Source organism: Botryllus schlosseri, chromosome 14 (genome assembly GCF_051294905.1).
Source record: "Botryllus schlosseri isolate E-star chromosome 14, Bs_hap1, whole genome shotgun sequence".
Lineage (NCBI taxonomy): Eukaryota > Metazoa > Chordata > Ascidiacea > Stolidobranchia > Styelidae > Botryllus > Botryllus schlosseri.
In genome coordinates, this window is record NC_137249.1 from 3,463,138 (window position 1) to 3,479,839 (window position 16,702).

Genomic DNA, 16,702 nt, shown 5'->3' on the forward strand with positions numbered 1-16,702 from the left:
CCAAATGAGAAGTAAGAAATACGTTGGCGGGCCTAGTGAAAAAAAAATTTGCTATATTCTCCAGCGTATTTTAATTTTATTTCTAAATGACATTGTTAATAAATGATGCTATGTGAATGTGTAGATATTAGGCAATGAGAAAGTGACTGTTAATTAAAAAAATATCTATTTGCCGTCATGATTCGAAACAATGTTAAACATGTTACATTTTAGCTCTCTTTAAACCCCTATCCACGTTCTTCTAAAACTCTAAAACAGTGGTTCTCAAACTTTTTAGGCGTGCCTTTTTTTATGATAGTGAACAATTTCGCGCCTCCTAATCATGATATCACAAAGTATTAAAAAGTGCAACCAGAATGCTAGCAATCCCAACGGATAGTTCGATGGCATGGAAGATTATGACTGTTGATGAGATAATTCTGAAATATCAAAGTCGGACAATACACAGATCAATAACTATAAGCTGGGGATATATCGCGCCTAGCGCGAAAAAATTTTTCAATAAACTTCGGCTGCGCGCCATACTTCTGATGTTTTCACGTTCAAGAACCACTGCAATGAAATGTATATGCTATATAGTACAAAGCTTATTTTCCTGGTCGCTGCCTTCCGAGCAGTCTGCACCAAAAATATCGTTTATGTTGAGCGATGCATGCAGTTTTTCTGAATTTCGCCCTCGCTTGACCGAGTGTTTCGTGTTTTTGTCATAAGATCGACTTTAATTGAAATCCAGCAAAAACTGAAAGGACGGGTTTACACCCGACTCCTGTATACGAATATATTTAGTGCTCTATATTTTGAACCTAATCCTTCTTTGAATTTCAGTTTTCGGCTTTCTTTTTTTTGGATTGCCCGTTAATCATTTATGGGTGATAGATATGATGAGTCATATAGTAATCGCGAGCATTGATTGACTTGCTTTACGAATTAGGGATTTGGAAACGTATCACGTAATAAATTGAAACACAGACCGTTTGATGCGTAATGCGACAATGGCAACAAGAAAGGTTTGAACTAAACTATATGGAAAGAGGAATTTCTTGTGACTTCAATTGCTACTCATACTTTGCCACATTGCCTTTATTTTGAATCTGGATTACGCATGTGAGGTACGTAGGCAGCGTAATCGTGGCATATTAATGAACAGGCTACAAACTAAACGAATTTCCTGTTCATTTGATATAGCCTATGGTTTTAGTCATTCAAAAAGCAAGTTTTGTTCTGAATTCCAAGCAACCTTTCGCGGGCCGCACAGAATAGCTTCGCGGGCCGCATTTGGCCCGCGGGCCGCACTTTGCCCAGGTCTGGTATAAAACCAAGTGATTATCGTATATTGGAGTCCTTGAGAATATGAGACATATGCGTAATACAAAACCTACTGTTTGATTTATCCGTACAATATATATCTGGCAAAGTCAAATGGTCGTCTGTTGAACAGCTATAGTCAAGAACTCTTTCGTCAGGACGGTCGTACCAGCTATACCGCCGCAGTTGAGTATATTTGTACGTCGTTATCCGCAGACAACGGACTCGCTGTATAACCTCACAGGCTATTGGACACGACAAACGTTCTATACTGTCCAACTCTGCCAGCTATGTCATTCTATTCACACTAAAACCAAATGTCGCCGACAAGTTTATTGATGATAAAGCATAGCGTTAGTCCTTCAAATGGTTGTCAATCCACTCTATGTAGTTGGAGACTTTCGTATAAATTCCGAACGCGCCGTCACCACACGACTCCGACAGCCCGAAAGACACGATACCGTGCAAGAAATATCTAGATCTGGCTTTGTCCTGGAAGGTTAAAGGTCCGCCGGAATCTCCTTGGCACGAATCGCGGCCTTTACCACTCTGCCTGTAGCGGAAAAGGGTTAAGTCGGTAGGTTGTCACTGTGTTATATTGGGTGAGGCATATTATTGTAGAGTATATTCATGAAATGAACTCGAATACTTTCGGCTGGCACTCGTCAGGGGTAATCGTCAGCAACTATTAGATAATTGGAAATAACATTGTATTTCAACAATCATATCACCAAATAAGACGTCACAAGCATGAAATATAGAATTATCTTGAATTCAACTTGACCAATATCACAAGTAAATAAATCGCGTTTGAACATACTTGTGATACCCGGCGCACATCATGTTGCCTGTGAGTCGCATGGCGGTGGCTGTCGAGGGTTTTCTGGCTTCGAAAAGTTCCCGGCATTTTTCCTGTTCTATAGGCGGAATCCGGGCGAAATTCAGCTCCGTCGCCACGTATCCGTTGTCTGCAAATATAGCCTTGTCCTTATCGAATAGCTCAAAGGCGGCCAAAGCATATTCATTATTCATTTTAGCTGCTCAAGTAGGGATGGGAGTGAAGCCGTGAATTTCTACTCAACAAGTGTTGAAGCGATTTCTAAAACATATCAAAACCACTTCAAGTAGAATGGTAAGGTATAAAAAGCACTCAAGTCATTTCAAAACGTAGAATTAGTCCGTTAATACTTTGATGTAACGCATTTATCAGTTAATACTTCGAATCTAGAGGATGTATCTTCACGGCTGACGCAAAATCACGAATGACTCGTCGCATATGAGGTGCAATCTCCAAAAATATATTCAGTCACTATGATACGGGGGCTATTATTTCACGCAATATCGCATCTGGCTATGCTACACAAAACGCATTGACTGATATAACAAGATAAGACACGTATAAAAGCTTGTTGGAGGTACAGAACTTCAATGTGCAATTGAATAGTACATTCATATTGAAATGAACCCGGATATTCTCTTTCCAATTCTCTACTAGTTGCTGACGATTACCCCCAACGAGTGTCAGCCGAAAATATCCGGGTTACTTTCGATATGAATATACTAGTCAGACAGATAAAAAGCCTATCTAATTCTCAACATAGCCTTCGTAGTTGTGTTATACCGGTGACACCCCATCCTGCCACAACGCCCGTCTTTTGAAATCCTTCTGCATTCGCCACGGCCATGTCGGGTAGCGACTGCTCGAAGGCGGATCTCGGAAGGCACACGGGACGCACCTACAGACACCAGAGCCAGAGTTGGAAATTTTTAGCAGCATGCCTTCGCATGCGATTACTGATTAGTAGGGCAAGTTTTTGCAACTTTTGCAACTTTTTTTACAGCTTCCGGCAGCTTCCTAAATACTCGTAAGATATGTAGAATGCTGTTTTAAGCTGTTTGAAGGAATCTTATAGTGCAACCTTTTGCAACTTTTGTCCATTTTTATTCATGCAACTTTTTGCAACATTTTGCAACTTTTTCGATTTTTCGTGAAAGTATTTTTGATTTTGGTAAAATGCACGGCCAAATTCGACTGAAATACCGTAAATCAGCACTGAAGTAACGCTCTTACGGTTATTTCGGGAGCTGAGCCGGAAAGTTGACCTTTTTTTTTAGTCCATCAATAGAGAATGCGGATGGAAAACTGTATTTCGGGAGTGAAACTGGGAAGTTGACCTTTTTTTTTAGTCAACCGAGCAAAATGTGGTCTTTTAGTGCAACTTCTGTGAAAATATAAATGCAACTTTTTAATGCAACTTTTGTCAAAAATAAATGCAGGTTTCCACGGATTTAACTGCAACAAAAACTTGCCCTACTGATTGGTTTTCGGCGTATGGTGAGTTAAGATCATTGTGTTGAGATCTAAGAGATCTATTCAATGTCATTGAATATTTCTGTGCAATCTTGTTGAAAGACGCCAAATGTTATCATTAGGGCGATTTTTACTACCTGCATTTCGTTTGTATCGTAGATTTTGCACTGTCGGTGAACTTGTCATTTGACATTTTACAGCTTGTAGCCTACTTCGTAGGCCTACCTTTGTAGAGGCCCATTGTCTGCTTATAGTGAATCATAAACACTTAAATGAAACAAATAGGTAGACAGGGTGTTATGCTCAACGTGAACGTACCACAATATCCCAACTGAAGCCAGACTGCGTGGGCATTGCATCGTTCTTATATCAAGGAGCACATGATGAAAAATTATGATAGAGACCATTGCCAGAATGAAGCAACACGGTTTGCCACCAGCAGTGTATGCACCACTTCAGCGTCGTCAGCCAACAACTGCTGCTGTTTAACGTTCTTTCTCCATTATTGGCCATTCTTAGCAAGGACAGACAGACAGACACTTTCTACCCGAGAATGTAGGAAACTATCTTTCATTGTGCTACAATTTTTTTAATGCGTAATGTAACTACTGGAAATCTTCATGGGGCCAGATTTCAAAATTCATCAGTTTTTGAGGCAAAAAAGAGTTGTTGTTTTTTTCAGGCCAAACTACTTCGTAAGGACAGACAGTTTCAACCAGAAAGGAAGATAAGTAGTACAATTCTAACATTATGTGGGAAAACACCTAATTTGCAAACGTTAGGTCAAATTTGGTCAAGATGAATATTTCGGAGGACATAAAATGTCAAAATTTTGATTTTTAGGTCAAAATCTTCCGTTTTAGGTCAAAAAATCGCCCTAGCTATCATTCTTATCGTAACGTATCCTCGAGTCCACGCCAGTCGATGTGATTCGGACGCACGTAACATATTTGCCGACACTCACGAAATCTCCGATAGAGGCTGCTTTATCCAGTATGAGCAATGCAATGTCGTTATTGAACGGTATTTTGCCGTATTCCTTATGTTCATACAACTCCGAAACTTTGAATTCCTGCCCATGCGAAAACAGAGATAGATAATGAACGAAATGAGATAAAATTGTCGGTGACTTTATTAGCGAAAACTAATCCCCCTCACCTGGACGTAGTTGTCAGTCAAATCTCGCTTCCATACTCCGAGGAAGACTTTGATGGCGCTCATGTAAGTCCTGTGATATTAAGAATTTACCCACTATCCAGTCAATATAAACACACGTAAATAGGCTTTACGATTTGACAGTGATTATACATACAAATCAGTTTTTGGATGTAGCCAAAATTTATGATGTGACTATATCTCCACATCAACACTTATATTTAGGCTGTATGTATGTATATATGGATGGATATATCAAGTCACTAGAGCTGTAACATGCTTCATTATCGCCTGTATTTTTTTTTTGATAATTTTTGACAATTCTGTAGGCTAATTTACATTGGTAGCATGCCACTTTTGACATGTTCTTCAATTTGCAACTGTATTTCTAAGCCAAAATTGGAGTTTGATTAATGATAACCAAGTCGTTTCGACCCCTTCCCCTCTTCCCAACACTACATGGCAATCTTGCGGTGTTTTTAATCGGTGAAAATATTATTAGTCTAATGAATAGTTGGGAATGCAGGGATTAAACGAACTTGACTGTGCAATGAGCCGCGGTGACCACCGTGCGAGATGAGACCAAGCTTCCGCCGCAAAATTCAACCGTTCCGGCTCCCGAACCGACTGAAAAACAGGAAGTAAATAGGAATGTACACCGAAAACTTTACTGTATGAGATCAGGAAAAGGGGATACTTTCACAAATCTCGAAATTTATGATAACGTACGAGAAAACGGGTAATTTGAGTATCTTTACTGGAAATGCTGTTGTGTTGAATAAAAAAGCTCATTTTTACTAATCGAATCCAGATAGCTCCGCTCTAACATTCTGATTACACAATTCGCGTCATCTATGGCGTTTTCAGTTGTGCCTGTACAGTGTACAGGGTACAGTGTACAGTACATGTGTACAATCGTCAGAACTATAGGAGGACGAATTACCAAAAATGATGACATTTGGGCGTCCTCTGAAGAGATTTTCGATTTTCTGAAAAAGGAGGACAAATCCTCCCAAAACAGGACCATGGTAACCACGTAACACCCCGTATATCTCACACAAGTCCACCAGCGCTGTCCACGGCCATTCCCCGTATCTTGCTACCTTGCCACGCACTATCGCGACTTGGATAATATTGATGGGACGCACTAATCGGCCCGGTGTTAGTGACCTCTTGAATAGGGAATGAACCGATCTTCCTTTGCCTTTCATCCCGCATACTGAAACATGTTTACATCGTATTAGAGCAGTGGTTCTCTACATTCTTGATCTCGATAGTTCGCGGCGCCCTAGCACATCCAGCGAGTGTAATTACACTGATATTTAGATAAAAGCAGCGCCAATAGCGATGTCGTGCAGTATGCAGCCTTATGAAATACGACACGTGTCCGTTAAGTTTAATTACAAAAACATTACGTAACAGTACCGGACTCAGAACTTGGCTTTGCATTACCGTCTGTCATTCAGAGACCAACATATCCTTGAAGTTTGTGCGCCGTGATTTGATTTATTCAATTTCGAAATCATACTTCTTTTGAAAGCCTCTAGGCCTTGCATTTCGGCTGTAACTTCTTCGAGGATATATATTTGGTAATGGATCAGGCAGATATGAAGCGAATAATTACCTATTACAACGTGATTACCATTGCTTTAAAGGATATAAGTTTGTGAAGTTCGTTCTCGCACCTGGTTTACATTCAGGAATATTCTTGTTGGAGTTGAGAGCAATGATCTTCGAGTTTGACACCCACTCGCCATTGTCCCCGCAAATCCACTTAGCGGCGCCGGATGTCATTTCGAAGCTGTAATAAGACGTATGGTAGCAGTTTATAATTACTATACATAGCAGACTAGGGCAACCGGAATATTTTAAGCTTTCTAAATTCGATTAGATTAAGAATTATAGCTATACCATGCAGTTGTTTCCGAATTGGAATAGAATTGGAATCATAGCTACGTCGTTTTTTTTTTCAAATTAGGTAAGACTTAAAATTATTACTACACATTTTCCAAATTAAACTAGAATTTGAAACATAGCTGCTCGATTTTTTTTCATTTAAATTGGAGTAGAATTAGGATTACAGCTATGCTGCTTCTCCAAATTATATTAAAATTAGAATGATAGCTATACAGGTTTACCAAATTATATTAGAATTAGAATGATTTCTACACAGGTTATTAGATTAGTTAGATTAGATTAGAATTATTAATTCGCTAAAAGTTCGAAATTGAATTAAGTTCAGAGTTCATTCTCATAGACATCAGAATGACAAATGTCTGTGCAGCTAGCTTGGCTCGTTTCGCACGATACAGTTTTCCTGTAGCATTTTCGGGTAAAGACGAAAATAGATTAGAATTTAAATCAGAGCATAGAAACATTTCACATTCACATTTCACATTCAATTAGATTAGAATTAGATTACCGGTATTTCTCTCTATTAGGGTCCATCTAACCACTAGGTGTCGCCAGACTTTAGGTGGTAACCGCCGTTGTTACGTACGCGGTTGCCGTTATCAGAAACCTGTAGGCTACTTTCTCGATTGTGTAAGGGTATTTTATATGGAAATAATGGCTACAACATATTCTACGTGGACCGTGAGCTCGCTATAAAATGAACTAAAACTTCGAAAACTTCTGGTGCTGAGCTGGTAGCCGACATTTAGTTGACAATTTCACATTCTCACCTAGTTATCAAATCGGCCTTATTTCCTTCCGTAGAAGCTTTCCGAAGTTTTAGTTCATTTTATAGCGAGCTCACGGTCCCCGTAGAATATGTTGTAACCATTTTTTCCATATAAAATACCCTTACACAATCGAGAAAGTAACCTACAGGTTTCTGAATGCGGCAACCGCATACGTAACAAAGGCGGTTACCACCTAAAGTCTGGCGACACCTAGTGGTTGAATTAGACAAATAGGTGTCCAAGTCTGATACTTGGATCTGCATGGTCTCAGCGTTATTATTTGAAATGACGAATATAAAACTCCGCTGGTTTACTTACTACTCTCCCGAGCATGTGATTGTAAACGTTGCTCCGTACGCGAACGATGACGGTAGATTCACAGGCGCGGAATTATCAATATTCAAAAACTCAACAGGACGGGCACAGACGATAGCTGAAACAATCAAGGACATACAAGGCTTCACAATAGGAGTAGTCTGTGTTCGTGCTGCGTTGGGCTTTGCAATAGCTATATAATTGTTCAATAGACTCTTTGAGGTGCAGAACTTCGATATACATTCGAGTCGTAGATTCATATTGAAATATTGAAACAAACCATTTACGTCTGACACTCAGAACAGGCAACGTTCATGGATTCTGGCATTAGCAAACGTCGAACCGATAATTCTATTTGTGCCGCTGTAATTGTGGCTAAGTGGTATAAACGAGACAACATTTGCAGCACCGCATAAAACAGCAAGACCCTTGATTTATTATAACACGCCAATCACGCTCGGCGAAAGGCTCTCCCTTGACTGATTCCATTCAGAACAGGCAAATGTCATAAATTCTGTCATTGGTAAACATTTGTTGGATAATCTTGTTTGCGCGAAACATAATGGAGACGACAGATTTCGTGTTCTCGAGGGAGGCCGTTCACATATTCATCCGGGTGTCTTCTATCAAAATACGCCAACATAGTTTGTACCTACAGAAGGAGCCTACCATCTTAAAATAGCATATCGACCTTAAGCGCTATCTTCGCCTTGCTTATTCGAAATTCCATGTCGCTGACGTCATATTTTGGTGAGTGGATTGTTGATATACAATGTTCTTTCCAATTCTCTACTATATAGTTGCTGACGATTACCCCTGACGAGTGTCAGCCGAAAATATTCGGGTTCATTTCACTATGAATATACTATGAAGGATTGAACGTATACCTTTGCATTCGATATCGATTTCCGTCCACTTGCCATTGCTCATACACGTCGCTTTACGAGTCCCCACCAACGTGAATCCTTCATTGCATTGAAAAGTAACCACGTCCTCGAAAACGTATTCTGTTTTGATCGGAGTGACCTTCCCGTTAACTGGCGGTTGAAGTTTTTTGCTACACACGACCCCTGCAAAACAAGTAATCATCTGCTCGTTGTTTACATCACTTCTCTAATGCATTTCTTTAGTACTGTAATATAGTAAAAATGGTCGCATTTAGAGCTAACAGTAAAATATCTATTGTTTATCGCCGTGATTGTGAAGCTGGTACTGAAATAGACGTAGAAGTGGCGAATTCTAGGCCTAATTTTTTTTTAGGAAACTAAAAAGTGTGACGTGTAAACGAAAATGAAAGTAGCCTAAAACATACCCACTTGAGTAAGTGCTTCAAGTAGCTGGTCATAGTACAGTTAGATTAGCTTAGAATTAGAAATACAGCTACATTTTTCCAAATTTAATTAAAAATTAGAATTATAGCTACACAGCTTCCAAATGATATTAGAATTAGAATCATATTTACACAGTATCAAATCATAGTATTGCTGTATAGTTTTTCCAAATTATATTAGAATTAGAGTTACAGCTACATAGTTTTTTCAAATTAGATTAGCATTAGAATTAGAATTATAGATACAGTTTTTATTTTCAAATGATATTGAAATCAGAATTCTTGCTATATAGTTTTTTTCCAAATAAGGTTAAAATAAGAGTTACAACTACACTGTTTTTTTCAAATTAGCTTAAATTAGATTTATTACTATATAGTTTTTTTCCAAATTACAGTTTTCAAATTAGATTAGCATTATAATTAAAATTATAGCTACACCGTTTTTCCAAATTATATTATAATAATTATTATTGCCATATAGTTTTTCCATAAGAAGTTAGGATTAGGATTACTGAATTCGCTGTTGTATAGTCACTGCTGCCTTATAGCCGCTGACAATTCCTGGCCTTGTCAAAACTTTTCCATGGCGTTTATGTAATATTCAATTGGCGAACAGTTACTCTGGTGCTGCAGGCCGTTCATACAATCTTCAATCAGCGCACAGCCTTAATCTGATGGTTATCGAAGCGTGCGCCCGCCACTTACTATCGAATCGGTATTGTAATTTGAATCCTGCCTCTTCTTCCGTCATATCACTGTGGAAATACACGCTGACTTCGGAAGACTTCGTCGAAATCCACTGACCATTTCCCGGCTTGCTGGCGCCGCATTTACGGTCGCTTATAGGTCCATCGCCGAATTTGTACTGAGAGAAATAGGGCCATGATCGAAGATATTAATGACCGTACGGTATACGGTTAGATATGTTGGACATTGCGTGTGATTCGTATGCCCACGCGCACTCTCGTAGCGCGCTTAGCTTGCGATGGGGTCACCTCAGGGGTACATAGAGCGTGTTCTATATATCCCTGGGTCAATTATGCAGAGTTGACAACTTTGTGGCCCGCGGTATCTCAAATAACAGCTAGCAGCTCACGAACTGCAAGCCATATTTATATCGTCACGTACAGGATCGTCCTCTGATGCAGGAGCATAACGGCATGTGTCTGGACTCTCAAAAGAGAGAACGCGGCTTAGAAAGAGTGTTCTTTTCCAAGCTACCAAATTTGTTCATAATTCCATACCTGCATCCAGTCGTATACGCATCCTTCGGCGTAATGTCTTTCAATCGAGAACTGATCAGTAAACCTTATGTCGATGCTAATACCTTTCTTTCCCTGTAACCACACTTATACATGGAACTGAACTCCCTGAAGTCATTGCATGCATCACGTGGATAATCGAACCTTAATTTTCCATTCGCAATCGGCAAACTTAGAATATAATGTTGGATAGTCGGATGTTGTAATCTCTCCAGCGTCTCCAGTCAAAACTGCACCTTTGCAGCGACCTAGTGACAAAAGATAGCTTGCTATCGTTAACCGTGAACGCCATCACTTCGTAATAATTATACGCGTACTTGTGCAAGTGTGATTGTTCGAATGCAGTTGAAACCCGGGCCGACATGAGCAGAAATACCTTCCGGGAGTGTTGTGACATTCGTGGTTGCAATAGATGATTTTGTCCCAATCGTCGTACGCGTACATCACTTCCAATTCCTTCTCTCTGCATTCGTCACGATCTGTCAAGGAGTGACGAAATAGAGGATAGTTATTATAGTTAACTTAACATCATAGCGAACATGTAACTGTGACTTGGGCAACTAGAAGATTTTCAACTTTTCCAATTTATAATTAAATTAGAATTATTGAATTCGCATAAACTTGGAAATTGAATTAAGATTTCGAATTAGAAATAAATACAACTGATCAATTTCATTTCATATTAAGTAAGAGTTCATTATCTCAAAAGGATAAGATGGAAAATGTCTGTACACCGTGCTTGATTCGTTTCGCAGTATGCTGCAGGTCTCCTGTAGCGTTTTCGGGAAAGCAGAAATTAGATTAGAATCCAAATTAGAGCTTAGAAAGATATCACAAATTAGATTAGAATTAGATAACCGGCATTTGGCCCTAATTAGTCTTATTCGACAACTAGATTTAGGTAGATCTACTTGACTAGATTTAGGGCCATTCCCAACCTGGACAACAAATTTGGAACCATCACATTTCCAAATATTCTGAAATTTGGTACACGCGTAAATGAGTAAATTCTGAACACAATAAACTATATTTGAGGAAAATCGGACCTTGGGGTCAAAAGTTACGGCATTTTTAAAAATCGACAATTTTCTGCTCATTTCAGTTCCGTACAATTCAGGTTTTATCATGTAATATTCAAAATGATGTGAACAGGTGGTGGATTACAGTGGAGATTTGGTTCTTGGTTTTCGGAATAGCTAGTCTAGTGGTCTATATTTCCAATTGGTATCAAATGCCATGCGGTGTAGTCTTGAAGCTTAAATTGAGGTGAAACTTTATCGATGGTCTGAAATCGGTCAAGCGTTACACAATTTAGAATATAAATTGCTCAAAACCTTATAGAAATATTCAAGCGAGTATGGTGTCATATGAAAGCTGGCTTCAAGGTGAACTTGTTCATAGCTATATCATTTTGGTTTTTTGACTGGAAAGTAGTGAAATTGCAGTGTCAAAAGTACACTGAGCTCTAGTGTACTTTCCGATCAGCAGCAACAATTCCGTCACTAATTGGTGCTCCCCAAGAACATGTCAAAATTTATAAACGTCCTAATTAATTGTATTTCGGGTTGCGAGTAGGATACATCAGGGTTTTGGGTGGGGAATATTAGGGTTGAGCGTTAGCGACGTCACCCTCAACCCCAATAGCGCGACATTCACAACCCTAATAGTAGGATTCCCTAACACCCTACCCGAAATACAATTGATTTTGGCGTTTAGAAATTTTACCATGCTTAAGGGGAACGCCGATTGGTGGAGGGTTTTTTTTGTTTGGAAAGTACACATGACCCGCTTTCTTTAGTGGCATAGGATTGGAGTGTTTGACTTCAATAAGTACAACTTGAATCCCTAGTCTTTGCTTAACTTCGGGCGGGAATAGGAATTTGGTAAAATGGGTGATGAAGATTGTTCTTGTAGCATTGGAGAACTGACAGGAAAGGGAACAGAATGCCGAGAAGACACTTCAAGCCATACACAGTTCGGATTGTTCAGTGAAGATGACAGAGAAAAGGTTTTACACAGGTCAGGGCTACTTGAACAAAAATAGAGAAAGTGATAAGCATCTGTGTACGTACACCATAAAAGAGCTTTTCTCGAGCATTATGAAAATAATCAGGTATACTGTTGCGATCCTTTCAGTAAGCACAGAAAACCAGTGAAAAGAAGTCTCCGTACCATCAGCTTGAAAACTGTGAGAGAGGTAATGGTGAAAAACTTGAATATCATTCCGGGAAAGAAGCTTTGCGCAAATTGTCGGAACGCAGTGAACAGTCGTTGTAAGCTTGAAATTCCGTATTCCAGATCTGCCCAACCCGAGGTAATCAGTAGCAGTACCGGTACTGACAGTGGGGATAGTAATTGCTCAGATGAAATAGCTAGATATCAGGTGGATAAAACATTGACTTTAATAGGAGAGGGTCCACTTAAGCTTCACGGTTTGAAGGACAGAACGAAATCCGAGTACAAGAAACGAAAGCTTTCCTCAATTGGTGGTTATTATGCCAAAAAGATGTCAGTTGCCCTTCAACCTCCTGAGCATGAAGTAGACAATGAAGAGGACCTGGAAGTCTGGGATGATGATCAAAGTCTTAAGGACTACAATATTTTACTTGCAAAAATCAAAAACAAGGTCAATGAGGAGACCATAACGTATTCAGAAAAAATTCAGTTGCTAACATGCGCACCTCAATCGTGGTCCAAAGCTGCGGTAGCAAAATACTTTGAAGTGCCGTATTGCAGTGTCACAAAAGCACGCAAAATCGAAAAAGCATCAGGAATATTCAGCAAACCATCCGTGACAAAAGGAAAAGGCCTGAGCTCTGATACAAAGCAGTTGGTAATTAAATTTTACTCAGATGACGAGAACACAAGAATCATGCCTGGAGCTCGAGATAAAGTGAGCATCCCCCGCAATGTACACGAGCAAAAGAGGTTGCTTTTGTGTACCATCAGGGAACTCTACCAACTATTCAAAAGTCAGTATCCTGAGAAAAAAGTAGGATTTTCTACTTTCGCTAGATTGAGGCCGAAATGGTGCGTGTTGGCGGGCTCTGCAGGTACACATTCCGTGTGTGTATGTACAATCCATCAGAATGTAATATTAATGTTGAAGTCTGGTCACATAGAAAGAACTTACAAAGAATTAATTGCCATGATATCATGTGACGCAGAAAACAAGGATTGTATGCTGCAAGGATGTCAAAACTGCCCAAATGAAGATACTGTTAGAGAATACCTAAGTAGCCAGTTTCAAAATACATATGATGACATCAGTTTCAATCAGTGGGTCACTACGGATAGAACGGATATGATTACCCGAGTACTTGCCATCGATGAATTTGTGAATTTGCTCATTGAACAACTAATTAAACTCAAGCCACATTCATTCATCACGAAACAGCAATCAAGTTACCTCAAACATCGAAAGCAATCATTGGACGAAGGCAATGTGATTTGCCTTATGGATTTTAGCGAAAATTATTCCTTTCATGTACAGGATGAAGCCCAAGGATACCAGTGGACTCATAAAAATTGCACCATTCACCCGGTGGTATGCTATTACAAAGCAGGCGATACGTTATCACACTCAAGCCTGTGTTTTTATCCAAGGATTTAACACATGATGTAGCAATGGTATTTGAAATCCAAAAGAAAACCGTTGAATTTCTTAAAAGAATATTACCAAAGTTGAACAAAATCGAATATTTTACTGATGGCTGTGCAGCACAGTATAAAAACTGCAAGAACTTTTTAAACCTATGTAACCATGAAGCAGATTTTGGCGTCCCTGCTGATTGGTCATTTTTTGCAACAAGTCATGGCAAATCGCCATGCGATGGCATTGGAGGTACTATTAAAAGGCTGACAACGTTGGCAAGCCTACGCCGACCGTATCAAAATCAAATATTGAACTTGACAGACATGCTGGCATTCTGCGTAGAAGCCATCCCAATAATTCACTTTGATGAAATAACGGAGGAGTGCGTAGAAGGAGCAAGACAAAACCTGGCACAGCGGTTCACACATGCCACAACCATCAAAGGTACAAGGAGTTTTCATTATTTCCAGCCAATTTCTCAAACGAAAATCGCCGCTAAGCGAATAAGCTTTGATGGAAGCTATGCCTACATAACTGGCATTCTACAGCCTGGCCGTAGCAGTCAACCCTCTGCCGTGTCTTTAAGAGAAGGTGGATATGTAGCTGCAGCCTATGACAACCACTGGTATATTGGTCTGGTCATGAAAAACGACAGCCAAGACGGTGATGTTCAGCTAAAATTTATGAGTCCAAAAGGCCCGTCCACGACTTTCAGGTTTCCTGAACAGGATGATGTTTGCTGGATCCCTCATAGCCATATACTCTGTTGTATTGAGGCACCAACTTTGCAAAGAACTCAGAGGCGATATAGGATTTCATTCAATAGCAATGAAAAAATTACTGTCGCATGGCAAGAGTTTGAAGAAATACAACCCAATTAATGTACCGTGCCTCTGTGTTTCATTTTTGTTATTTTTCATCAATTTGTTCAATAAAAATTGCAATAATAATCAGTGTGATTCGGCTGTGATGCTAGTTAGCTTTCACTCAAATAATGTAACTTCTAATTTCAGGGAAGGTAAGCCCTAGTGGCGGGCGATATACAATCGTTTTTGCCGCGCATATTCCGGAGGTATGAATATCTATACACAAATACAGTGTACTCTTGAGACTGCGATTTCACTACTTTCCAGTCAAAAAAACCAAAATGAAATAGCTATAAACAAGTTGTCCTTGAAGCCAGCTTTCATATGAAACCATACTTGCTTGAATATTTCTATAAGGTTTTGAGCAATTCATGTTCTAAATTGTGTTACGCTTGACCGATTTCAAACCATCGATCAAGTATCACCCCAATTTAAGCTTTAAGACTACACTGCATGGCATTTGATACCACTTGGGAATATAAACCACTAAACTTGCTACTCAGAAAACCAAGTACCAAATCTCCACTGTAATCCACCATATGTTCACAACATTTTGAATATTACATGATAAAACCTGAATGATACGGAGCTGAAATGAGCAGAAAATTGTCGATTTTTCAAAATGCCGTAACTTTTGACCCCAGGGTCCGATTTTCCTCAAATAAAGTTTATTGTGTTCAGAATTTACTCATTTACGCGTGTACCAAATTTAAGAAGATTTGGAAATGTGGTGGTTCCAACTTTTGTTGTCCAGGTTGGGAATGGCCCTTTATACAGTTGCCCAAGTCTGACGTGTGTGTTTAAATTAAATCAATCCGATGTGGAGACTGACTTGGCTGACATTGGTCAAGACTCCGTACCTTCTGTGATGTAGCGAATTCGGAAGCCTTTAGATGAGGAACTAACGCCATCGGAGACGAAGCGCACCACCAGCTCGTGGTTTTTCGATACTATGTTTTCATTTTTAGCCGGTGCCCGCGAATCTCTCCCGGTCAATCCGCAGTACTTGCATTTCGTCTGGCCATTCTCGATCACCTAGAATGTATTGTATATTGTATATATACGAGAAAGAATACATCCATACCTATGGTTCTCAGTGGCATGCTTCACTTGAAGCAGAACATATACGTGATCTAAGCCTATAGGTTCTATAACTTTGCTGTAATGCGATAACATATGCAACATATGCCTGTGGTTAGTGTCTTGTGCGAATGTTCTACCTCGAGAAAATCCCTGAAACAGCTGCCTTTATTCTCGTCATTGGAATCCTGGATATCAAAATGCTCGATGACAAGTCGAATCTTATATCCAGGCTTGACATTAAACCGCCATGTCACATCGACGCTATTTCCGTAGTCGCCTGGGTATCCGGGAGACTCCAAAAATCCAGTTCCGTGCGTTATCACTGACTCGGCCGTCGCAATTAACACAGAACTCATGAACAGTATTGTCCTAATGAGAAGAAGCATTCTCGAGCGGACTCTGGTTACAGTTACTATGATTGCATCTGGTCGAATGCGAAAGACATTTTGTAAACATCAAACATGCATGCTATCTATTGTTATTATATTCTTTCCAACTTTCTTTCCTATATGGAAAGAGATTGCTGAATAACCTAACTTAAATTTGCAGCTAGACTTGCGGAATAATATGCGTTTCAGCTTTTGCAGCCTAACATTGTATCGGTGTCAAAACAACTTTTCGTATGTTGTATAATTTTCCGACGCCTGCGGCAACATATATATGTCAGAGGTTAAATCAAATGCTGAGATGAAGTACAGCATTCACATGAGCTGTTTATTACAATTAATTATCTCCGACTGAAGACGCATTCGGCCATTGTCGATTGTAGGTCAACACTACACATTGTTAATAATAA

At 39.5% G+C, this 16,702-nt stretch overlaps 1 protein-coding gene across 1 annotated transcript; it reads right to left on the reverse strand.

Annotated features, from left to right (window-relative positions):
• Nucleotides 1-1,623: 1,623 nt before the first annotated feature.
• On the reverse strand, nucleotides 1,624-16,349 carry LOC145455993 (mannan-binding lectin serine protease 2-like). The gene is made up of 16 exons (XM_080334022.1): nucleotides 16,044-16,349; nucleotides 15,684-15,858; nucleotides 10,680-10,841; nucleotides 10,507-10,610; nucleotides 10,345-10,437; nucleotides 9,806-9,965; nucleotides 8,658-8,840; nucleotides 7,774-7,888; nucleotides 6,457-6,572; nucleotides 5,829-5,990; nucleotides 5,311-5,398; nucleotides 4,775-4,844; nucleotides 4,581-4,688; nucleotides 2,927-3,041; nucleotides 2,126-2,273; nucleotides 1,624-1,858 (listed from the first exon to the last, which is right to left on the reverse strand). The coding sequence occupies exons 1-16, from the start codon at nucleotides 16,290-16,292 to the stop codon at nucleotides 1,660-1,662; spliced, it is 2,247 nt and encodes a 748-aa protein (XP_080190148.1). The 5' UTR covers nucleotides 16,293-16,349; the 3' UTR covers nucleotides 1,624-1,659.
• Between the last annotated feature and the right edge of the window lie 353 nt (nucleotides 16,350-16,702).

Excerpts from the sequence above, each read along its gene's own strand:
- LOC145455993 (XM_080334022.1), bottom strand. The coding sequence starts at position 16,292 with ATGCTTCTTCTCATTAGGACAATACTGTTCATGAGTTCTGTGTTAATT. Across the intron at positions 4,845-5,310 it reads GCGGCTCATTGCACAGTCAA|GACTTACATGAGCGCCATCA; the intron begins GTTCGTTTAATC and ends TTAATATCACAG. Across the intron at positions 1,859-2,125 it reads ATGTGCGCCGGGTATCACAA|GCAGAGTGGTAAAGGCCGCG; the intron begins GTATGTTCAAAC and ends TTTCCGCTACAG.